This window comes from Hemibagrus wyckioides, linkage group LG03 (assembly GCF_019097595.1).
Source record: "Hemibagrus wyckioides isolate EC202008001 linkage group LG03, SWU_Hwy_1.0, whole genome shotgun sequence".
NCBI classification, from domain to species: domain Eukaryota; kingdom Metazoa; phylum Chordata; class Actinopteri; order Siluriformes; family Bagridae; genus Hemibagrus; species Hemibagrus wyckioides.
In genome coordinates, this window is record NC_080712.1 from 28,339,206 (window position 1) to 28,365,189 (window position 25,984).

The following is a 25,984-nucleotide window of genomic DNA, read 5'->3' on the forward strand; positions in this document are numbered from 1 at the left end:
CGTTTTCTTCCTTATATCATGTCAAAGTTTTCCATTTCAGTAATGCTAACTAAAGAGAAAAATAATGCTAAAATAATTGTACTTTTTATTATACTTAAGCACTTTCCAGCCCTGTTGCTTTGCCATCTTTCTTTTTTAATCTTTTATTAAATTTTCAGAAACTGACTGGTTGCAGTGGCACCGAATCTTCAGCATTCGCATTGTGTGTTCCGAGAAAGCCGACCTTTACTAAGCACCAGAGAGTTATTATTATTTTTTTTGGCCAATGTGCATTTTTGTCTCTGACTGCAAAATTGGCCCGAAAATCTCTGAGTGTAAACCTGGCTTTAGTAAATCAACGCTTGAGACTGCTCAAGCGGTAACACTGTTAATGCCAGCGAAATCCACTAGCTTTACTGCACAAATGAGAACATACCAACTGCTTCTTTTATTTGTCGATAGCCTTGTCCACAGCATTTTATAAAACGTTGTTCTAAAGGATGTTTTTTTTTTTATGCATCCCACCCGGCTGATCTGGAATGTACACTACCTTCCTGAAAAATTCTGAGATATTCTAAAGCATTTATTGCCTAAATACAGCTCTATGCAATGTTTAAGCAATAAATCATCCCTGTCACATCTCTTACTTATTTCATATACATATTTAAGCCTATTAGTTGCTTCATTTGATTCGAAGCTAGATGATAAGGTAAGTCAATTAATTACCCACGGACACTTCTGTATTAACGACTTAGCAGCATATATTAAGAGCCCTTGTTTTTGCTTTATCCAGTAAAATCCTGAATTTGAGTTTGCGTCAGCGAGTGAGATAGCAGTGATGTGGATTCCACCCCCAAGCCCCCCTCAAATTATTCCCTAGAGATCCTGTCCAAAATGACAATCATCATCAGAGAGCGGTTCCCAGCCTGCTATCATCAGTGCTGCACAATTAATCACAAGCACAGTACAATTACTCACAGATCTCTACAGTGTACCTTGATTCATTACCGCTAGTTATATTGTGAAATATGATCACATTCCTGAGGTTAATGTATTTTTAACTCCGGAAGGGCAGGTAGTTTTAAGCACTAAGCTACATCTGGACTGGGTGTGCTAATTTATTCACATACACCCGTGTACGCGGTCATTCACTGGGAAAGCGTGCACTCGCCTTACTTTATGCATATATTTAGACAAAATGCTTTTTAATGAGACTCACAGGAAAAAGGAAGGATGAATTGATATTGAAAGGGTTCCCTGTCTTTGTGGTCACTTCTGGCAAGCAGCGTCACAAATGACATTTGCACTTCTGCGATTATTTATGAGGCTGTCAGTCAAGAAACACGGCTGTTTTCTTCGCAGATCAGCTATTATTATGAGAAAGTAATATGTTTTTCCTTATTTCCATGATAATTTAGCAGGCAAATATAGTGTATTGTCGATCTAATTCATTCCTTGCAAAAGGGGCAGTTGTTTTTGAATTTCTCTCTCCTAATCTCCCTCAAAAAAGGAAGCTCAGAAGAAAATGCTAAATTATTCTCGAGAAAGTATTCATACTCGCTTATGCCGCTTTGGCAAAACCATGACCATATAGAATCGTTTAAGATATTCCTGTGACATTAAAGTCTCTGAAAAGTGACTAGGCTTTACTTGCTCCACATGAGAGGCTCTCTCATGCCTTATCTCTCTCTCTGTCTTTCTCTCTCTCTCTCTCTCTCTCTCTTTATCTCTCATTCTCTTTTTTGTCTGACTGATATTATTATTATTATTATTATTATTATTATTGTTATTATTAATTTCTGTAACCAAAAGGAAGCATTTTCCTCTTTCCTTTAATTAATTTTATTTTTTTTCAAATAATCTCTGTCAGATATTCTTTTCCCACATGCATGACTCCTTCGCCTTGATTCTAGCCCATACGCTGCTGTTTCATACCTGTCTCATTTTGAGTTTAATTCAGACCCAGAATCCAATCCAGGCTTACTTGGCCTCTTGTCATGGCTGAGCTTCTGTCTAACGGCGGCTGAGACTTGAGTCTTATCTGAACGTGTGGCCTGCTCACGGTGCCTGCCGGTGCGAGATGAGCACACTTTAATACACCTGCTATGGTACTCCTCTCCATTAATCAGTACATGCTCTGTCTGTCAACCTCTGCACACTTCCAGAAATGGATCCCTGCATTAACTCCTTTTACGTCCGTTTTTTAATCTACATACCTTCCCGGTTCCACTCCTGCGAGCCCAAGGTGCTGCTTTTTACCGCAAATTCAATGCATATTGAAGCAGGACTCGTGCATCTATCTCTTCTGTCTAGCTACTCTGTAAAAATACCTCGGTGCTGAAAGAACTGGAATGAAGCACATTTGTGTCCAGCTGGTCTTAAATAAGCAGTATAGGCGTTCATTTGTCATCCGTCGGACACTTTAAAGACGCATCACTAAGGATTTTCGGCGTTTGAGGGAAGATATCAAGCATTAATGCAATGCCTTTCAGACTCAGCAGGATAAATTGGAGTGCGCTGGCGTCTGGCTGGGCTTCTTAGAATGTTGTAGGTGTTAATTTGACACTTGCTGGACATAAATGAGGTCATCACTGGAGAGTTTACTTTCCATGTGTGAAAGTAGCATTAATGCTTCCAGGTTTTATGGATGGAAAATGGTGGATTAAAGAGGGCTGTGCGATACAAAGATATATCGATTTGCATCATAATGTACTTTTGTGATATACGTTTTATGTTTTTTTTTTTTTTAATTATTATTAATCGCAAACTGACTGGAAGCAGCTAATGTGTTAAAAATTGTAACTTTTTTTTTGTTACCATGTTACTATTATTTCTCATTTTTAGTGTTACTTATACGAATTATTTAATATTTACTATACATTTTTTTTGTCGTTTCGTCACTCACCTCAGTCACTGAGCTAGAATACACCTCAGTGGGTTTATTGTATCCCAGATATGAAAGCCTTTTGTTAATACATATTATGAAAATGAAGATAACAAACAACAGATCAACTTATTACAAACACTTTGATGCAAGTGTTTATTTTGTTTTAGTATTATTTTTATTAGAATTCAGTCTTGGAAGACCTGTTTGACAGACAATGCAGGGAGAAGGTGGGTATTGGAGTCGGTTGTATGGGTATCCGGCTAACTGCCTTATTAGTAACATAGCAGTATACATAAATCAACACAATGGCGCACCAGGAATATTATATTGTGCCTCTTGTTGAGTAGCTCATCCATGCAGAGTAAGCTATACGGTAATCTCCCTCTATAATGCGGTTCATATATCACGGTCCCGGTATATTGCAGATTTTTATTTGGAACATAACAATTTTTTTTGTGGATTTTCCGGGTATATCGTGGTATCTGCAAACCTTATAGTGAATTGTTTTCATGTTTAAATAAGGTAATTTATTAATAAAAATACAATTAATTAATTACAGAATATAAAGATGAATTAAAATAAAGTAAAATGTTACTAATATATCAAATACTGTACTGTAGCGTTGTTTAGTAAAGTAAAAAAATAAAGCACGGCTGGAGGAACGAGTCTGGCCAATCAGAATGCCCCATTCATTTAATCATGGTTGTGATTGGCTGCTGGCTATGCGTGCAGCTGGGGAAATGGAAGCAGAATTCTTCAGCATCCCAGTTTTTCGCGTGTCACTGTCTGGATTTGTTCTGTGTACGCTGTATTTACAAATTTTTTCTGCAAGCCCTATTATGTCGCCCAAACGCACTGCACCTTCTAAGGCTTCTCACTATAAATGTGATATTTCTACGAATTTACCCAAAATTCATGTGTGGGAGGGTCATTTACAACTTAAACAATAAAAATAAAAAGCATTTGGGGGTGGTGTCCGTGTATCGCAGATTTTCGTTTATCGTGGGTGGGTTTGGAACGGATGTACAAAACAGGAGCATGTGACCTGGATTAAGGAGAGCTAAATTGATTGATTAACAATAATCTTTTAAACCTGATTTTAATTATAATAATAATAATAGCTGTTCAGACTTTCTGTTGTACACCAGACCAGGTGCTGTTTAAACTGATGGTATTGAAGTTCTGCCTCTTCTAGATCATCATCTGCCAAGTTTAACCACTCTCAGGATGAAGACACTGGCTGAGTTGAGAACTGGTATGCTGTATCGTTATGAAGAATGAGCGAATTACCATACGGTAGTCGACCTGTCAGCGGACTTGGCTGTAGTTTCATCAGAAACACGCTGGAATCATTTTGTTGGAAGGAAGCCTCCTCAGCTTGTGTTGTGAAAGTTGGATTGAATTATTCCTTAAAAAAAGAAAAGTTTGCTGACAGCTGTCCACATTAATAACTCCTTCAGATTTCTGCCCATAGGTTTTCTTTGTGTGTTTTTTTTTTAAACTTTGATTGGATTGTTGACCAAGACTCTACAATGGAGATATATATATATATTTTTATTGTTTTTGTTGTTCGATTTTCAGGACATATGGTAGTTGTACTCCTGTTTTTTTGTTGTTTAATCCTGTATCTGGTCAGGATTGTGTGCGTCATCAAACTATCTGAGCAGATATAAAAAACCCACAAATCTCTCGGCACTAGGGCTTTTTTTATTGACCGTTATCATTGAGTTATCAAGCACAGAAAAAAATGAGGTTTAGCATTAATCCTCATGCTAGTTGTGTGTAACTGGAATGCTAAGTATGCATTCCTGCACCTGCATGTGACACATTACTTAAAATGGCTGATTTTCAAGCTATCTAAATGCAATCTATCTATCTAAATGCAATATGGAACAGAAACCAGGTTGCTCAGAATCTGTCAAGATATGTACAAGAAGGCATAGAAGTAGGAAAAAAAAAAACAGTTGCCAGGGATAATGACTGTGTTCATAGCATGCTTATTGAGCTGCAGCACTCTGGAGACCAAACACTAGCCTACACAGTTGGGAAATTGTTTACTTAGTCTGTCTAAATCACACAGGAATGCGACTTGCCTGACAAGAAATGAAACCATTTAGTCATATCCATATCAGGTCGCCCATCTTGTACATATTTTGCAAAGTGTTAATACAATTGTCGCGGCCCAGTGTAAGAGCCAATTACACATTGTTCGGCGGTACAGCGCTCACAATGACACACTAGCTAATCATGGCGGAGAACATCATCGGACTAAGCTGGAACTCAGCCTCAGCTGTGTTCTAGATGTTGGCCATAAATCCTCACACAGCAACGAATGTTGCTCTGCTATGATTGGAATGGGAACGAGGAGAGGAAATTATGGTGAAATAATACAATCCATCTCTCTGCCTAGCTGTGAAAGCCTATGGCTTTTTTGTTTACGTCAATCATGCATTATTTAGCATTGCCTTAAACCTCAGTTGTTGTGAAAAACAGCACAAACTCCTGATCTCAGCGTTGCAAGTTCACACTCTAGATTATTTAAAAGGAACAGCTGGCCATTTTAATATCTCGTTGAAGGGTTATTTGTACATTTATTTACTCTAAATTTATTTTTGAATCTGAAACCAGTCTGGTCATAAGTTTGGTCACAGTTTGACCATTTAGTAGCAGACTTTTTTTTTTTTTAATCCTACCCAAAATTTTTGTAACCTGAATAGCCCGTAAATCATCCTAATAATTTTAACAGTTATATATAGTGTTTGTATATATAGTGTTTATATATATATATATATATATATATATATATATATATATATATATATATATATATATATATATATATAATTTATATTATAATAATAAATAAAAATAATTATTTAATTTATATAATAATAATAATATATTATTATTATTATTATTAATATTATAATTATATAATATAAAATATTTGCAAATTTTGGAGTTCATTTAATGGCTTAAAAAGTTGGGAAAGAAATCTGCATTTAAACTGCACTGTATTTTTTTGTTTTTAATTTTAAGTTTGTAAATATTAATAGGCTTAAAATGCACTGGATCATGTTTATTAAAAATCATTTGTAATGTCAGTGATTCACTCAGTCAGAATGAAATATAATAAAAAGGAACACAAACCCTATGTTACACGAGACGACACATTCAAGATAATTTAGCACATCAGTATCGACCATTTAAAGCATTTGCAGTTGAATATATTGAATAATATTTATTTTTTTCAGTTAAGTCTCTTGTTTTCCAAAATAGCGAAGAAATTTCATGCCATTGTTTTTCTTTCTTTCTTTCTTTCTTTCTTTCTTTCTTTCTTTCTTTCTTTCTTTCTTTCTTTCTTTCTTTCTTTCTTTTCTTTTTTTTTATTTTTATTTCCTGCGCTTTGTAATTATTCATTGCCAAATGTTAATTATAACTGCTAAGTTCCAGGGCATCATGCTGGTTGACACAACAGCTATTAAAATAAATAACTAATATTAAGAAACTAATTAACATGCAGTAATCTTCAAACAATAAAAGAAGCCGTTCTATGGATGTCCTGCGTGTAGATTTTGGCAAATGGAGCTGTGTTTACTGGCTGCGTTCTCAGTTCCACCCACAACACAAGCTCTGTTGCACAATGGATGTGTGGATTTTGAAAATATAGAAATAATCCATAACCGTGATAACAATATGTATAATGTGAAGCACAATATGATTCAATTAATTACATTGAAGCTTCTCACAATATGTGGTGTAAAATATTAACACAGTGTAAGCAGATGGAAAAGAGACCTTGAAAACTTGGGACATGGCTCAGAAATACTTTATAGTGGGTTATATTTATAATGCAAAAAATGATGTATCGCACATATCATTCAGGTTTTGTACCTGAAATACCAGGTATATACTGATGCATGATGATTAAGATAGAGAGCTATTTGTCTACATTGCCTTAGTGGCAGAATTTTTATACCAGACACAGAAACAGATGGTTATTAGTAATCTGTTTATTCGAACAATTATATCTGAAACAGAGTTTGGTTTTAAACACTGAAGTTGAGTTGACCAGAAACAGTTATTTACTAACTTTACCTACTTACTTTAGTTGCTTATTTGCTTTAGTTTCTTACTTATGCACTTGCTTTCATACTCTAATTTAATACTTAAGCGATTTACTTACCTGCTGGTTTACTTACACTGACCAAGCATAACATTATGACCTGGCTAATATTGTGTTGGTCACCCTTTTGCTGCCAAAACAGCCCTGACCCATCATGCACTGTGTATTCTGACACCTTTCTATCAGAACCAGCATTAACTTCTTCAGCAATTTGAGCTGAAGAAGCCTTCGCACCCCACGTGCATCAATGAGCCTTGACCGCCCATGACGCTGTCGCCGGTTCACCACTGTTCCTTCCTTGGACCACTTCTGATAGACACTGACCACTGCAGACTGCGGGAACACCCCACAAGAGCTGCGGTTTTGGAGATGCTCTGATCCAGTCGTCTCGCCATCACAATTTGGCCCTTCATCAAACTCTCTCAAATCCTTACGCTTGCCCATTTTTCCTGCTTCTAACACGTCAACTTTGAGGACATAATGTTCACTTGCTGCCTAATATATCCCACCCACTAACAGGTGCCATGATGAGGAGATCATCAGTGTTATTCACTTCACCTGAGTGGTCATAATGGTTATGGCCGATCAGTGTATTTGTCCTACTTGGCTTGCTTGCGTAAACGTACTTTACTTCTTTGTATGAACCTACTTCACTTAAATAAACTTGCTTTACATTTTTGCTCAGTCGTGTGGAGTAGGCTGCAGAGCAAAATGCAGCAATAAAGTATTTTACAGAAGGAAAAAACAAGTGTTAGAATGTGCTGATCTTTTATAAATAGTGGGTAAGTGGGCTCGGTAGTTGCACGACTTCCCCATGTTGGTGACACGACTTCTAACGCTCCTCTAAGAGATGCTCCCTCTATATCTCTACATTTTTTTTTGTGAAATGTGCAGAAAGGCTAACAATATTTATAAAGAGGCATTTTTATTTGCTCTGTGCCCTGGGAACCTTGAATGAATCAGCGAGAGGACGATGGTATCGCCGCATGAGGGGAAAGCCTTGTGTTTGTCTGGGAAGTGACATCGCTTGAGATATGCGTGTCGGATTTTTTCTCAAGGTTACAGAGGTGATCCAAGGTGGCATCAAGAAATCCTCTGGAGATTTTATTTTATTTTTTCCTTCCTAGGATCTTGTAGACTGTCTCGAGACGTATCTTTTTGTAGATTTTATTTTCTTTCTAATTTTCGCACTGCATACAATTTATACCAATGAAATTCACCCTGAACAATAATTATATCTATATGGATTTTTCTTTTCCCACGGATATTTGATTTCACACACATTTATTGCTAGTTGGCCAGGTTATATCCCAGTTGATATCCTTGGTACGATTTTTTTCAAGGCGTGAATTGGTATGCGGAATGCGCGGACATCATTTCCGTGAAAATGAGATATAAACAACAGCTGCATTCATATTCTCTGTGGAAATTTTTCCCCCCATTCTTTTGACTGAGCCATTGATCTCCATCCATATTAGCGATCCATTTGCTCCTAATGTATGTGCAGACTCTCAGAGAATTCTCTGTAATTAAAGTCTCCTTTTTCATATATGTTAATTATATAGCAACACATATGTTAATTATAAGAAACGAGATTCCAGAGGCCATGTTTTCCCAGCACACTCATGAAAATCGTGCAGTCAGAGGAGATATAAATGGATATTTTAGTACACTAAGTATTTGTAGTGATTTTCTTTCCGTAAAAAGCGGCTGAATTAATTGGAGCGGTTTTAATAGACACGCTCAAACCGGATGTTTGTTCTATAATTTGACTCGAAGTAGGAAATGCAGTGCTTTTTTAGTTGATTACATTTGTAGTGGAAATTGTAGTAATTACTCATTACGCACCTTGATGGGTTCCTTCAGCCATGTTTACAGGAGCACTATTTACTACCGTGAGCCTTCGTACCCCAGCGGGACAGATTTCCAGTCACAGCACATTGAATATTGAGAGAAAACAAATCCCTGGTTGATTCGGTAGCCTTTACCACTTTTATTTGTATGGTTTGTGGATTTTGCTCATTAATTATTGCGCCCGTGTAATAAAAGCTACATGAACACGATTGAGTCAGGGGAGAAAAACAGGCTTTACAATAAACATGTTCCTGAGCTGCTGCGAGTCAACCTAACAGTCAGGCGCTGTTACAGGGGTCGGAACTGGCCGCACATTTGTATGCATAAACTCATCACCACCCAGCTAATCAGGAGAGAGAGTCCGAGTGTGTAAATAAAGCAAACAGGATTGGGGGGAGTTTGATATTATACTATAAGATCACCTTTGATTCAAGAGAGATAGTAAACAGGTTAGGTGTTTATTTGTTTGCTAAATAGGTGGTTACCCAGTTGTGAATTTGTTGAGAATTCATGATAACCAGCTAGTGACTAACTAGAGCTGTTTTTCAGAAAGTTGGTCCACTTTCCTCTGGAGAGGGTTTACTTACATTGTATGCCAAACTAAGTGCCATATAATACTTTTCTTACCAAATAATTCGAAGTATCCAAATAACCAGATTAAGTTGTCACATATAGATTGCGAAATTCTTTCTTCGCATATCTTTGGTGGTTGGGGTCAGAGTGCAGGGTCAGCCATGATGCAGCACCCCTGGAACAGGGTGGGCTCAAGAGCCCTATGGTGCTGGGGCTTGAACCCCGATTTTCTCCACGAACCACTTGAGCTACCACTGTCCCATGTGGTGGACAGCCATGGTACCAGATGAGTTTCACATATATTCAGTCATAAATGAAAAATATTCTAATCATTAAAGTTGTTTTTCAAGTAGTGTTCCGATGTGTAAATTCTGTAATAAGCACTGTAATTATTTTACAATTTCTATAATGTCTATAATCCCAAATGTCTAAATTGCTTCACTTAGCATTTTTCTTTATTTCAGTGTGAAGGGAAAAAAAAGAAAAAAAAAACGTGAAATTTGGCTCCTTAAATGTAAGATGATGGTCTTTTGTGCTCTGATTGTAGATGGGCTTTTGGGCTGCTTTTTTTTGTTTGTTTGTTTCTCTTTAATGCATTCTTTATAGCGTAGTGTACCACAAGTTACATCATGTTAAAGTTCTAGATTTTATTTATTTATTTAGTCAAGAAAAAAGTATTTATTTTTACCTACCCGGATTATTATTTTTAACTAATTTTGAGAATAGATTTTTGTTGTTATATGGGATCTCAATCTGACCCCCTCATCTAGTCTCTACTAGATACCTTTTTAAAAAATAAATGAAAGAAAAAGAAAATATATTTATATCTGCATTTGTATGTTTTTTAGAGTATATTTGTATGAGGTTTCACCCGTGTGTGTGCATGTGTTTGTTCATTTTTATTTTGTTTATATAGTGCTGTTCCCAAGTGTCATTTGTTTGTCAGCTAGGCTTCCCTGTTATTCAGTCCAGCTGAAATCACTGTGTCTTGTAACCGAGGTTTTCGGTTGGAGTCGTGCGGCCCTGCTGCCCTGCACAGTTTGACGTTTCCTTGCCCTCAGCACACCTGACCCAACTCATGAAGGGTTTATTATTTCAGTGATGAGCTGGATCAGATGTTCACACATTGGAACCAAGGTTTTGACACGATTCGTCACGCGGTGCACTGCGGTATATTCTAGGGCCGAATGTTTCATCTGTCTTCTTGGGGCCCCCTTGAAATACAAAGTGCTAAACTGATGACTGTTTCCACCACAGTAGAACACTGCTGCCCTCATCAACCTCTGCACCCACAGCTGACCATTAAAGTGCTGACTGATTATGTATCAAATCAGGCAAAAGAGAGACAATTATTTAAGTTTTAGCTGAAAGCTGTTCATCAAATGGCGTTTTTCCATCAGGTTGTGGATGTGCTCTGAGGCCACGGTTGATGGATTGGTACACGGTGAGAAACACAGAGGCCTGATTGATGGAGAAGTGAGAGGACAGAAAGAATGACAGGTTCTTGACCCTTTAGAAAATGCATGATTTAATCTCCATACTAAATTTATTTTCAAAAAGTCAAACAGAATAGAGAGGCTTTTGGTACAGGGTTTTTCTATGTTCAGCCTTATGCAGTAACTTTGGTGTTAAAAGCCTGTAGAATGTGTTCATTTCTTTTTGTTTAGTCCTAAGAAAAATTAATAAATGATGCATTAAATGAATAAATACTTAAATTTTTCAGTGCTTAATATCCCAGTTTTTCTCCTTTAGAATACAGTAGAAAAATGCTAATACAGGGTTATCATTAGCTATATAAATATAGTACATTATCTGTACAACTAAAGTTTGGAAAAACATCAACTGGTTTGAAGCTGTCCAGTTTCAGTCCCCACTCTAGCCTGAGTGGAACCTGATGCGGTTTTCTGCTGTCCATCTGCCTCATGCTTTTCTGTGCACCACAGCTGTAAACAGTAGTTACTGTAGATGTCCTGACCCTTCTTTACCTCTGATCTCTTTCCTCAACAAGGCGTTTCCATTCTACTGCTCACTGGATGTTTTTTTGTTTTTCGCACCATTTTGTGTAAACACTAGGGCCTTGTGTGTGTATGTATATGAGTGTGAAAATCACAGGAGATCAGCAGGTCTTGAAATACTCAAACGAGCACATCTGGCACCAGCATCTGTGGCACGGTCAAAGTAACCTAGATTTCCCTCCATTCTGATGTTCGATGTGAAGATTAATTGTAAATCTTGACCGATATCTGCATTGTCTGGCTTCCGTATGATTGGGTAATTTGAGTATGTAAATAAACAGGTGTGAGTGTATATGTACATATAGTATATCAATAATTTAACAGTTTTCAAGGCCAAAGTAGTACTTATTCATCTTTGGTTATAGACTCTGTGCACTCAAGTTGAAATCAATGGCAGCATTACATACAGACACACACACTCCCTTTACTTTCAGTTAGTGGTGCTCAGCTGATGTTTGAATGATTTAGCCTTATTCAGAAATAAAAAAGAGAGAGAGGTTGAAAGGACAATGGTATAATCTCCTTTCATCAAGGCTTATACACCTCTTTAATGAAGCCAAATGCATTACTGGCGATGCGGCTGCAACACGCCGTGTGGCACGACTGTTAGGCTTGTTATTATTGTGTACTCTCCTGGTGCTAGAGATAAGCTCCCTTATGATGGAGGAGAAATCTGTGGGCAGTGCAAGATAAAACACACACACAGACACACACAAATGCCACAGGAGACAGGGTGTGGGAGATATGCCAATGTCTCTGGTTGCCTTAAGTGCCTGAGTTGCTTTTATTCACAAGCCATGCGCGTATGACCTTCAAGTTTGAGTCCCTTTATGATTTAGTCTTGTTCATGATGAAAGTGAAAGTGACAGGGTATAAAACCTGTATAAGATTAGAAAAAAATGAACCTTTTCACCTTTGTACATCGTTATTTATTTATTGAAGGCTTGGAACTTGCCTCAGATGCCTTGAATTATATTTTGGATGAAAACCAGAAACGTATCAAAAGTGTATGAATCTTGGGGCAGAGAGTGTGCGGTTGTATCACAGTTTTCAGTCTACTCTGTGTCCAGGTACATTACTTTCATTAGGGTTTTGTTCTGAACTGAAAGTGGGAAAACAAAGAAAATAGCTTTTTTTTTAATGTATTTTGTTTTTATTCAAACAAGAAATTAATTTTTCATAAACATTATTAAAAAAATAATATTAAATAATATTATTTTATAAATAATAAATAATAAAATAAAATAATATTTTCTGGGGTTTTTTTCCATATAAAGTGAAAAGCATCGTCCTGGATGTGCAACTAGGCTCTTCTCCAGGTTGTTCTCTAGTTAATGTGTATAAGTTTTTGGGTGGGGTTTTATTTATTTATTTATTTATTTATTTATTTATTTATTTATTTATTAAAGCATACTACTATGTACTGTTTTTATATCTTGGTATTTGAAGGCTGTATTCTAGCTGAAAGCAAACAAAGCAATGATTGAATCCATAAAAATGTTAAACTGTAATACATTATGAATTCAATATGGATAGCTAAATGATGGATCATCTTACTAATTGGTTTGGGGCTGGACCTCCAGCTTTAGGGCTTCATTGTGATTAGCTGAATGGTAATTGCTAGCCGGGGAAGTTTTAAGTCATGCATTAATAGACGGATTTCTGTCATCACAATGCTTGAAGATGTAGTCTAAGTACAGTCTCAAATATTGTTTGAACAGCTAATAACCAAGAAGTAAATAAGATATTAGGTTTCTAGAATAAGTGTTACATATGTATTATGGCTTTTGCTGGTGATGTTCATTCTCTGGTTCTGTCTTCAGGTCAGTCGTGTGGCGGTTTGGTGCAAGGCCTGAATGGAACCATAGAGAGCCCTGGTTTCCCTCACGGTTACCCCAACTATGCCAACTGCACGTGGATCATATTGACGGGAGAAAGGAACCGAATACAGCTCTCCTTCCACACCTTCGCTCTGGAGGAGGACTTTGACATCGTGTCCATTTACGATGGACAGCCACAGCCAGGGAACTTAAAGATGAGGTAGGAGGTCCTGTCTCGGTTGGTCAGCTTCAGTCTGATTTGTGTTTCATAGGATGCTAGTGTCATTGTTAAAAACACACAGATGATGACCTTATGCGGTCCCTGTTCTGCTAGAGAGTTAAGGGTCTGGGTCAGTGGGTCACAGTCTGGTGTTTGCACATGAACACTCTTCACTTGTAAGAGCTGCTTCATTTAGCATCTGCTCTGTCCATTTTATACCAAGAGCAAAAAACCCTTCCACCACATTTCAGGTGCACTATAGGGATGCAGCCAAATACCTATACGTTTATTTGGAATGAACAAATAATTAGACCATATGGATATATATACAGACCTGAATAGGAAGAAGATTGTTCCATCAGGTATCCTTAATAAATGGTCAGGATCATGGTGATTTAACTTTTGCATTTTAGAGACCAGCTGGAATTGAAACTGTAACTGTATATAGATATGACAGAAATTGATAATAACTGGTGTGATGTGACTGAGGTTGAGGAACTGTCAGAGCCTGAATTCACACACCATGCTGACAGCATCCCCTCTACTTCCAAGTGTTTCAAGTGTACTAAACATATATGGACAGTCACATTTTCTTATTTTCTCCTAGTGTGGCTGTTCTGTTTAAAGTTTCCAAAGTTTCATTTCAAACTTTTGAAGAATGCCAGGACGTCAGTATTACAGGAACCATTTTCTGGAAGCTTGCCGTGTTTAATGGAGACTTCCTGGACTCCTGGTGAAAATGAAGGGTCTAGAATTAGCTGCAAAATGCTTTTAAGTATCAGACGATTAAACACCAAGTTTTACGTAAAAGCAGGCCTGAGGCTACTTTTGAACTGTGCAGTTGCTTTGGGGTTGGGGATACTGAACCTAAAATGCTTACAGATCCAGCAGCCTGTTTTAAGTGTGGGTGACTGGTGATTGAAGTGTCTTTTGTGTGAGTTGAATCAACAAAACGATTACTTCTAAGTAGCACTTAGGCTGCTGGTGATGTAGCTATGATGTACGTTTGCTCTGTCACAGCGGAGCTTAAAATGCATGGCCCAGAGGCTTTAAAAGCATTTCTTCCTGCAGATTAACTGCAATTAGTGTTAAGACTGATATGGTTTAATGCCTCTCTTTTTCTCCACCTGTGTTGGGTACCGAACATCTTAGAGATTAAAAACACTTGTTCTGTAGGAACATTATAAAAAAAAAACAGCAGCATTTAAATGTTCCCTGTAAAAAAAACAAACTGATCTCATATGCTGGAGATCATATAGGAAAATGGTTGTTAAACAATGAAAAAATGCTTGAAGGACCTGTTTCTCGAGGTTCAGTAGCCAGAAACGGACTGGAAGTGATTATGTGGTGCTTAAAGGTCCTTTTATCCAAGATGCTACGCACTGAAAATCATGTGGCTTCAAGGAAGCAATACGGTATTAGTGAAGTAAAATAAAATCACAACCTAGTGCTTATAGCACATTGATTTTTCTTTTTTAATACTGTCTACCAGTGTTTGATTTTCTTTCAGGGTTTATGTGCCATGGTGTACAAATATAGTATCATACCTCATTGGCTATTTCAAAACAAACCTAATCCATGTCTTGGGGCTCTGCAGCACATGCTAAACTTCAGAGATTGCCGAACTGATCTGAAGCTGTAAATCTGTCTAAATTCCTTATCTAAGAATAAAGAGTGCAAAATTACTCATCCACACTTACCAGTGATTTGAAAGAAAAGTATTGCTTCACTCAAAGAAACAACAACTTTATCAACAACTTTATTCCTGATCTCTCAGCCGTTGGCTAATAGAATTACACTCTGTGACTGAATGTTTGTGGACATCTGACCTTATCACCCGCACGTGGATCTTTTCCTTCAAAATTGTTGCTACAAAGTTGTCTTTGTATTAAAAGTTTACCGTTCACTTGAACTAAGAGGCCCAAACCTTCAAGCATGATGGTACATCTCAGCACAAAGTGAGGTCCATGAAGACATGGCCTGTCGAGGTTGGAGTGGAAGAACTCCTGCACAGAGCCCTGTCCTCAACCTCACTTTCGGATGAACTGGAACACCGACTGCACCCCAGACCTCCTCACATGACATCAGTGCACCACTGGACCATTAATGCTCTTGTGGGTGAAGGTGAAAATCCTCGCAGCCAAAATAACCCTGACCCTAGTGGAAAGCCTTCGCGGAAGATTGGAAGTTATTTTAACAGCAAAGTGGAGACTAAATCTGGAATGGGCACATATGGGTGTGATGCTCAGGTTTCTGCCAAGTGTACAAAAAACCCACAAACTGCCTTTAAAAAGGCAAAGTATATACATCATTGTAATCTGCTGCTCTTTACAATGCAAAACCACAGAGGTCAAGAGAAACGGCTATATTACAGATTCTTCTGGCACATATGAAGCAAGTTTCACAAGTAGGTAAGCCTTCTTTAGTGCTTCGTGTAAATCAAGGAATAATTCGAGTCCATGTAACTATATAACACGATTAAGCAGATTCATCGTTGCAGAGTGCAAAGTAAGTGACCCCTACACTGGAAATAAGTTCTGGAAAATCTTTTTTTTTTCCCCTCCACAACGGCTCATCATTTGATATATTTCTAGAACTATGGATCACAGTCAGGATGTAGGTGAAGATGACGTGTGTGGTGTTGAATAAATCTGTGAACATCTGTGAGTAGTTCTCAGCGTTGTCTAAGAACAGCACAAGCACCGATAGACATTCCATGAGTGTTGTCATTGCAGGACATAATGTACCCAAGGCTGCCTTTAGAAATGACAACGTGCAGGTTTGTGACCAAAGAACGGGAAGCTACAAGGACAGGAGATTGAAGGTTATTGTTTTGTACTGCTCTGTGCTATAAAAGAGTAGCAGGAGTTAGTTGTAAAGAGTGAACAGTTATGATCATTGATCAAGAATCTTAGTGACTATGAATACAGTGCTTCTGTTTGATTTCATCAGCTGCCCTCAATAACACAAAGCATGATTTCTAATGTGTGATGAAGTCACTCTATAGAACAGAGACCAGGTCATCTTCACAGAAAGTGCTACTAAAACTTTATTGCTAATTTGTCAATTTACAGGCATCATACTGACAGTTTAATTGGTGTGAGAGAACTTTTCGGCGAAGAGCAGAAACGTTCCATAATGAAACGCATTAGAGTGCAAATATCAAATATAGTCAAGCAAATTAAGTCGACACATCTTCCTTATTTTTCCTAAGAGGATGATTATCCTTTCCCCTCCCTCTGTTTTGTAATATGAGCTAAATGTAACACACATGTGAAATTCATATAATGTAAAATCTCATCATACAGTAATTACTTTGATGTCGATTTTCTTAAATGAGGAAATTGAGTCACTGCCTCGGTTTATTATTGCCAGACAGTAGTCTGTAGTTTTGAAATATTGATGGTAGTTTATGAATCGATTGTTATGATATTAGAGTGTATTAAAGTATATTAATACTGCTGCAGCGTATTATGGTCATGGTGTGATGTCTTTAGTATAGACCTGATAATAATAATAATAATAATAATAATAATAATAATAATAATAATAATAATAATAATAATACAGCTCCCCCAACCCAGTCTGTAAAATGCCTGCATGTTCCAACAGATGGAAGTTTTGATAACGAATTAAATTCCTAAGCTTCTGTTTGCTAATTCGGTTTGCAATGAAATTGGATGAATTATTGTGCAAATCTTAAGCAAAATAATGCTATGATCATGCTAGTTGCTCGTTGCAATGTAGCATTAAATATCTGATGGCACTGTCAGTCAGTGCTCACGCTAATTAAGTCGGAGCTATTACCCAAGGGATCATGTGTGTCTGAGACTGATGTGTATGTGTGTGTGTGTGTGTGGGCATATGTGGGGAATGATACAGCACAGCTCTGTCTCATAGATGGAGCTTTGCCTTACGCACTTTAAAGACTGACACCGTGTATGCTGTGACCGCAGACTTGTGACACAACTGTCTGTTAGCGTCACATTCGTAGATGCAGTAGCTGCGCTTAAGCCGAAAGCTAGCGTCAATCACTAGCTCTTTCTCTCTGCGGACCTGTGACGGCCCGCCACAAGGTGTCAGTGAAACCTTAATCCAGGCCTTTTTATGCTAATGAAATACACACATCAGGCATGCATAACAGGGTACCCTACATTCACAGGGAGAGAAAATAGGCCATGCACAGATAACCAGTGACTTGAACAAATCCAGCACATGGGACAGAGATTCAAGCTGGCCGAACTAAGAAAGCATTTTGCAAAATGCAGGAGAGGGAAGGATGGTAGTCCACCCCCCCCCTTTTTTTTTTACCATTTTGTGATAATTCTATAAGCTTCTTTATAAATGCACTGCATCACAAATATATATATATATATATATATATATATATATATATATATATATATATATATATATATATTTAGAGGTTCTGGCAAAGAAAGTGGGGGATGGGGGGATATCATGCATTGAGAATCATGGCAGGATGTCGAATGAAGATGAAGTGAATAAAGCCAGGGCAAGCTATTAGAGGAATGGATTGAGAAACTGCCACTCTTTTGCAAGCTAAAGCTTTGCTTAAATACTTGATTTGTAGGCATGTCACATGAATGTTGCATAGCAATTACACAGCAGCCTGCACCTGAGACACACACAAGATGCCGTGTAGTACAGGACATCCAGTTTGCTGCTTTTCTGACTGATGACCAGGAAATGTTTCCTTCTCCATTACTACACTTAGATATAAGACCAGAGTGTCTCCAAAGCATTAACACACACACAGCTCTGTAGGTTGGATTGCCTCACTTCTAAATCTTTTTAATTACATTGTTTGCCAAATTAGTGTCCAATTATCATGTGTCCAAACAATAAAGATAAGAGGTCTAGGTTAACTCAACTCTTAACAACCATGGCGAAAAGAAAAGCATCTCAGCATCTTTAATAAAGATCTGGCTACTAGATCAGATCACTAACGGTAGACAAAGAAAATAAATACTGTTTATCTTGTTCATATTTGTGTTTGTATGTATCTGTAATTTAGAATCAGATCAAATGTAGTTGGCGCAGTCTAATACTCCAGTGTGTCATTATGTATGTTAGTTTGTACCTCCTATTATATTACCCTAGCAAGACAAAAAAACATTATTTTACAATGGGATGAAACATTTGATCTCAGAATGTCGCTGCAGTTTAAAAGGATGTTAATGTTACCAAACAAGTAACAACTCAGACAGCAGGGAGAGAATAACTGCAGTGCAGCCAGTGCATTTACACAGGGCCCTGCAACCCAGGCGGGCCTGAGCGCTGACTGTGTGGCTGATTGCTTACTCTGGATTGCGGAAGCATGGATAACGACACTACCCACTGTAAATGATGCCATGTAACCCCTTAAGCTTTGTTTCTTCCAGCTTTTATAAGTAGACAATGAAAGCAAAATAAATTTACTTTATGTGTAAAACTAACTTCTCCTTTAGATCTAGTGCTTTACTACTTTCAAGTAATACATTAAACTTTTCCCGTTTTTGTGCAGTTGAAAATATTTATAAAGTTATAATATATTTTCTGCATATCTGTGATGTCCGGAAACAGCTCATTATATCCAGTGTGATTTATCTCTAGCTTCATCAGACGTTTTAGAAATTACAAATTTGGAGCGTTTAGTTTTATTTATGTAGTTCTTTGGCTCTAACAGTGCCAACTCCTTGCCAAATGTACACTGTATTTGCAAAAGTTTTGGGACGTCTGCCTTTACATGCACATGATTTTTAATGACCTCCCATTCTTAATCCGTACGGTTTAATATGGAGTTGACCCACCCTTTGCAGCCATAACAGCTTCGACTTTTCTCTGAAGGCTTTCCACAAGGTTTAGGAGTGTGTTTATGGGAATTTTGACCATTCCTATAGAAGCGCATTTGTGAGGTCAGGCACTGATGTTGGACGAGAAGGTCTGGCTCACAGTCTCCACTCTAATTCATCCCAAAGGTGTTCTATGCGGTTGAGGTCAGGACTCTGTGCAGGCCAGTCAAGTTCATCCACACCAGACTCGCTCATCCATGTCTTTATGGACCTTGGTTTGTGCACTGGTGTGCAGTCAAGTTGGAACAGGAAGGGGTTCATCCCCAAACTGTTCCTACAAAGTTGGGAGCATGAAATTGTCCAAAATGTCTTGGTATGCTGAAGCATTAAGAGTTCCTTTCACTGGAACTACCCAACCCCTGAAACAAAACCCCACACCATAATCCCCCCTGCACCAAACTTAACACTTGGCACAATGCAGTCAGGCAAGTACCGTTCTCCTGGCAACCGCCAAACCCGGACTCATCCATCAGATTGCCAGACAGAGAAGCGTGATTCGTCACTCCAGAGAACACATCTCCACTGCTCTAGAGTCCAGTAGTGGTGTGCTTTACACCACTGCATCTGATGCTTTTCATTGCACTTGGTGATATAAGGCTTGGAGGCAGCTGCTCGGCCATGAAAACCCGTTCCATGAAGCTCTCTACACACTATTCTCAAGCTAATCTGAAGGTCACATGAAGTTTCGAGGTCTGTAGCTACTGACTCGGCAGAAAGTTTCTGACTTCTGCCTACTGTGCGCCTCAGCATGCGCTGACCCCCCTCTGTAATTTTATGTCTACCACTTCGTCTCTGAGTTGCTGTTGTTCCCAGTTGCTTCCACTTTGTTATAATACCTCTAACAGTTGACCGTGGAATATTTAGTAGTGAGGAAATTTCACGAACGGACTTATTGCACAAGTGGCAACCTATCACAGTATGAAGCTTGAATTCACTGAGCTCCTGAGAGCTACCCATTCTTTGACAAATGTTTGTGGAAGCAGTCTGCATGCCTAGGTGCTTGATTTTATACACCTGGGAACACCTAAATCCAATGATTTGGAGGGGTGTCCCAAAACCTTTGGAGATATAGTGTACCTTTTAATTACAGATATAAAGTGTAATTACAGTATAAAGTCTTGTAGCATAGAGAGAGTATAGAAAAAGGACTGAGTCTTTCTGGTTCCTCTTTTTCCTTGAGAACAGACTAAACTGTCTTAACTAGGTCAGCGAAGGCCAATAGTTCTGTTTGTGTAATGCTACTAATTATGTTCACACACAAGAAAGCAACACATGAACCATCATTTATCAAGTACATGTACAATATGGAGCTGCAAGCATCAGAACGAGCTGTGGCATATGAATTGATACTGAGATTATTTATACATTTAGTTCCAAGTACTCATTGTGCTGGACAGGCAAATATTAATAATGTCTTAAGTGTGTAAAATAGAGATATGGTAAATTAAAACTTGGAAAGAAGTGCTGGAGATTGTTGGCACCTGGTCAGTGTACATAGCGAGTACGAGTCTACGAATGAAGCCTAGCAATGGAGAAGTAAATAAAGTTAAATACAGTTTAATTAAACAGGTATGTGGTTGAATTGTTTGGAGTGATGTGTGAATAGTGTAGTGGGCTACAGGCTATATATTTTTGGCCGTTACTGTTTCTGTTTGGAACTAAAATAAAATAAAATAAAATCTGTGCATACCCACACATGACTACAATTCCTGCAACAGACAAACCAGAAGTGCCTGAAACCACTTAGTAGTTTGAATGTAGGGTTACTAAGATAACAGCTGCAGACATTGTATTGATCTGTCTTGATGCAGTTAAAGCAACTGTGCTTAGCAACTCACTCACTGCTTGTTCAGGCAAAGTATTACATCAGCTAGCATATCTGTATGCCAGATAAATTAAAGTATGGTAGTTATATAGTGTTTTTTTTGCTAGTTTCAGCTAAACTGAATTGATGGTAGCTGCATGTATGTGCTTACTGCAGTAAATGTCATAAGGCTATAATAAGCGTTAGCAACCGTGCTTGTTTTCTGCTTTGCTATAATAGTGTTGGACTTTAAGCCAGTAAGCTGGTAGCCTTGTAACAGGCAGCAGTTCTGTCTGTCCACTGCTTCTGAATTATTAAGGGCTTGGGAGAATGCATGTGCAAATAGTTTATTAGGAAAGGCCACATGAGTAGAGCCATAATGTTCTCCTCACAGGGGCCCATTGTGAGAAAATTCCTTCACTCTGACAGCATCTTTCTTCAACTTCAAACAGCCTCCATGTACACGCAGATCAGAGATGAGAGGTCCGGAGTCGAATCTAGCAATGTGGACACAAGAGCACCGTATTGCGTCACATTATGCAGCGTGAGGATGTGTGTGTCTAGCCTGCAACGCTTGTTAATTCCTGCACATAATCTGCCTCTGCAAAGTTTGAACGTTTCACCTTTGTCCAGTGGACCGGTTCTGACATTTTTTCATTTCGTTTTAATTCGAGGAGTGTCAGTGCATTTCATCATATAGTTTGAATGAAAGGGTGAACTATTACTTACTTACTTATTGTTTCCACGTCAGGAATCTTGACGAATTGTTTACACAATTAAGACTGGTATATAAATAAACCCAGACTGATGTAATGGTACTTTCTGATTTATTTATATATATATATATTTAAAAAAAGGACTGTCAACAAACCTATTCTTCCACTAAATCTACAATTCCCCGATTGAGCAAGGAAATGAAGAGGAGATTATTCTTTACACTCCACTCAAATCACATCTGATTAAGAAATAAATCTAACTGATCGATGTCTGGCAGCACGGTGGCTTAGTGGTTGCCTCACAGCAAGAAGGTCCTGGGTTCGAGTCCCGGGTTTGAACAGGCAGGGGCCTTTCTGTGTGGAGTTTGCATGTTCTTCCTGTGCCTGTGTGGGTTTCCTCCAGGTACTCTGGTTTCCTCCCACAATCCAAAAACATGTACATTAGGTTGACTGGTAATTCTAAATTGCCCATAGGAGTGAGTGTGGTTGTCTGTCTATATGTGGCCCTGTGATGGACTGGCGACCTGTCCAGGGTGTACTCCTGCCTTTCGCCCTATGTGCGCTGGGATAGGCTCCAGCAGACCCCGGTGACCCTAATTAGGAATAAGCGGGTATAGACAATGGATGGATGATCAATGCCTAAATCCTAAAAAACATCTGTATGTTGTTAGCAGATCCTGGTGTGATTTAGAATCATAATAATAAACATAGAGAACGATATAATAGCATGATAAAATAATATTCGAAAATTTCTTGAAATTGTCATAATAAATCATTTAAAAAGTAGTAGCAGATACATCAAGATTATTATTTATTGTTCTTTATTTAGAAATACCTGTATTACTCCCTAACTGGCAGTGTGTTATGTGAAAATAACTAATAATTGCATTGTTAGCTCTGCAAAGGTGCGACAAAATCTTGTACATTTAGGTTGCCTAATCATGCACAAACCTTATTATAACATCACATTAGTCTCAACTGTAATTATTTTGACTAGGCTCTTTGTTGCTTCTAAGTAACTGCCATGTATGATAGCAAAAGCTGAAGAAGTCAATTGAGAATTTTAATCATCACTAATTAGAGTCTAAAAGCGCTAAGACGTTTTCATATGTCAATTTGTGTGCCATATTCTAAGGTCAGGATCAGTTAATACATTGATCTGTAAACCACTGAGCAGGAATTTAAATGCAGCGTTCTATGCCTAAGGAATTAATGGCGGTGTGCTGAGATGCATTTTAAGTGTTCCTTATACCATACTTGTATACAAATACATATTTTTCAGTATCACCGTGTGTGTACCGTGTGTACATTCATACAAATATAATCATTCAGAATAATTTGTATAGCAAGGTTTTAATAAAGTGTTTAACAAGTGTCTGTTATAACATAGTTTGTTACTTTTTACATCGTATTTTTGTTCACGTTTTGTTTTATAATGCACATAATATAAAAAACAGGTCATTTCCAGTGTCCATGCTAGAGTACAAAAATAAACTGAGAAATTGGGTTGTATATGTCTGTAGTGTATGATGGAGACACTAGTAAAAATGTTTAAATAACAATTCTACTCGGGTTGTGGGGTGGACTCTGATTGAAAACATTACTTATCGCAAAACTGCTGCACATATGGCTGTAGGATTATGGAGAGTAAGCATTCTGAACTTTGCTGGCTTATGCTTTTTCGTGTATCATGCAAACGTCAACAGAAGGGGCATGTGGTCCCAGTGATCAAAACGGATTTGCGAAAAAAGCACAGACACTGATTACGACATTCTGACTGTGAGCCTCATCGTGCCAGTGCCACGGTCAAACATGAAACAGGCATCACACACTTAGCTGCCACATGGTAAAAGAGAGTGGCTGTGGGTCTCTGGAAGACATGTGGCAAACAAAAAAAAATACAGATAAAGAGCTTGGCTGGAAAATATTCATCTTGGACCTCTTCCCTGGTTTCGGATCTGACGATGATCTAGGGCTGTGTATGATTTGAAAAGATCAGATTTCAGATACATATCTCACATATGGCCATGTGACTCGGCTAAGTACTGCCGAATCGATGTGGCTGTTGTCATCCAGTTTTGGCAACAGAGGGCAGCAACAGCAGTGGCTGTATTCAGTGAAAGGATGGGGAAATGGGTGATTAATCCTTGCATACATGACGTTTTAGCAAATAGGTGCCAAATATGGGTCCTTCTGGGATCCAGTCTAAGCCAATATGTCTGGGTTGTGCATTTAATCTCACCCTTGAGGCAGTGAACATAGCCTAGAGGTAAGACCTATGGTGCAAAGATTTGCTTCTAGTTTTCATTAGCAGATTTAATTAATGAACTGAGAGAGTATGGGTGGAGCCTGTGGTAATTAAGCAGTGGATTCTCAGGGAATATTGGGCATTCACTGGGTGGAAATACACACAGACACGACCACAACCACATAAGGGTAATCATGGAATATTTTGGGAGATTGGAGGAAACTGTAGAACCCAGAGGAAACCCAGGGGCCCTGGAGCGATCAGTTAACAGTGCTAATGCAAATGTTTACATTTGTGTCCCACTGGGGGAACACCTATAGACTCCTAAAACAAAGGGTTCCCATTTAGAGTAGAGCCCTTTTAAGAAGACTCCTTAACTAACATAAGACCATTGAAAAATCCTTTTTTCCTCTTAGTCTAACTAGCACAGTGTGGTGCAAAAGGTTTTAGATACTGATATATGCACCAGCAAACACTTCACTCTTTTTGAATGACAAAAGTTAAATCAATTTTGTCGAAGCCAATAGGAAAGCAAGCAGCTAATTAGTAAACTATTGGAATTAAAGGTCCATTAATCCAATTAGGTTTGTATTTCAGCTATGAAAGCCAGATTCCCCCCAGGAGCTGGTGCAAATCAGTTCCTGGTAGTGCTCGTGTTGTCGTTGCCTAGTGCAGTGTGTGTTCAATTCCTGCGGTTTTATATGAAGTGAACATAATTGTTGGAGAGAGTCTGGTCCCCCTTTCATGTGGGTTAATTAACACTGACAGCACACTGACCCTGACTCTGATTGTTATGCAGTATTATTTTTGAAAAGTGAACAGCATGCATTTATTCCACATTTCAAAAAGTTCACTTACTTCACTAAACGCCAGAAGTAGGGCTAGAGATTTTCAGGCCATCCCTCATCCCTCTATGACCAAACTGGAGGGCGGGGACAGAGATTTGATTTATCCCAGTAAAATGTGTTTAGAGGCAGGATGTAAATGTGTCAAATGAGCGTGTTTATTTTTTGGGGAAATTACAAGCATCATTGTAGTACCTACAAGAGATGGGGTCAGTTCACAGGCAACAACATCACAGAAGGAAAATCCATATTCAGAAAGTATATTAGAGGCAAGAGCAGAAAATAAACAACACACAGAACTGCACCGTACACTCTGCAAACGACAAATACGCAAACTAATTAAGGACTAAACACAGAAAAGGTGAACACAATAGGGTAATCAACCAGGACAGGACCGGGGCAGAGAGAGGACCAAATTCAATACAAAAATACATGTCATAACAGACAGAAGCACACACAACACTGCAGGGGAGCCATGACTCTCACTGTGAGGAAGAATCTCATGAATGTGTTTCTCCTATTAAGATTCGAACCATATCACAATGAATTTCAAGGCTTTAAACACAAATGTTGTAATGCTGGTTATTCTTCTTATTCCTATATTCTGAATGATGAATTAACTCAAAGTAAATATTATATGGGAAAATATCATAACATGATATGCAAAATTGCACAAGCAATAGTGTGATATAATATCAGCATGGTTGTAATTTGGCCATCGCTAATCACAGCTGTGCTGATGGTCAGTATGATCACTCTTTTGCTCGTGCGGTACTGCTTTTATACAGCGGTGCTATAAACACGAAACACTTAAAAACAGCACCTAAAGACAATTTAACTGGTTTCTGATGGGCAGATCAACATTCAATCATTTAAGTGTATTAAAAGCATAATAAATTATCCTGCACTGCATGCAGACATTAAATATATTTTTCACATGTATCTAAGCACCAGACCTAGTTTACTGTACAAAAACTCCACATTTTCTATTCCTTATTTTTTTTTTTCTTTCTAAGGCTTAGAGGCAAGTGCTTGTGACACT

At 38.2% G+C, this 25,984-nt stretch overlaps 1 protein-coding gene across 5 annotated transcripts in view; it reads left to right on the top strand.

The window, feature by feature from the left end:
• Positions 1-25,984, top strand: part of csmd1a (CUB and Sushi multiple domains 1a) — a 331,961-nt gene that overhangs the window by 73,252 nt on the left and 232,725 nt on the right. For all 5 annotated transcript variants that reach the window (XM_058386490.1, XM_058386491.1, XM_058386494.1 and 2 more), the window contains exon 2: positions 13,258-13,474. In XM_058386490.1, the coding sequence (XP_058242473.1) occupies positions 13,258-13,474 (217 nt within the window). The remainder of the gene's footprint in view (positions 1-13,257; positions 13,475-25,984) is intronic.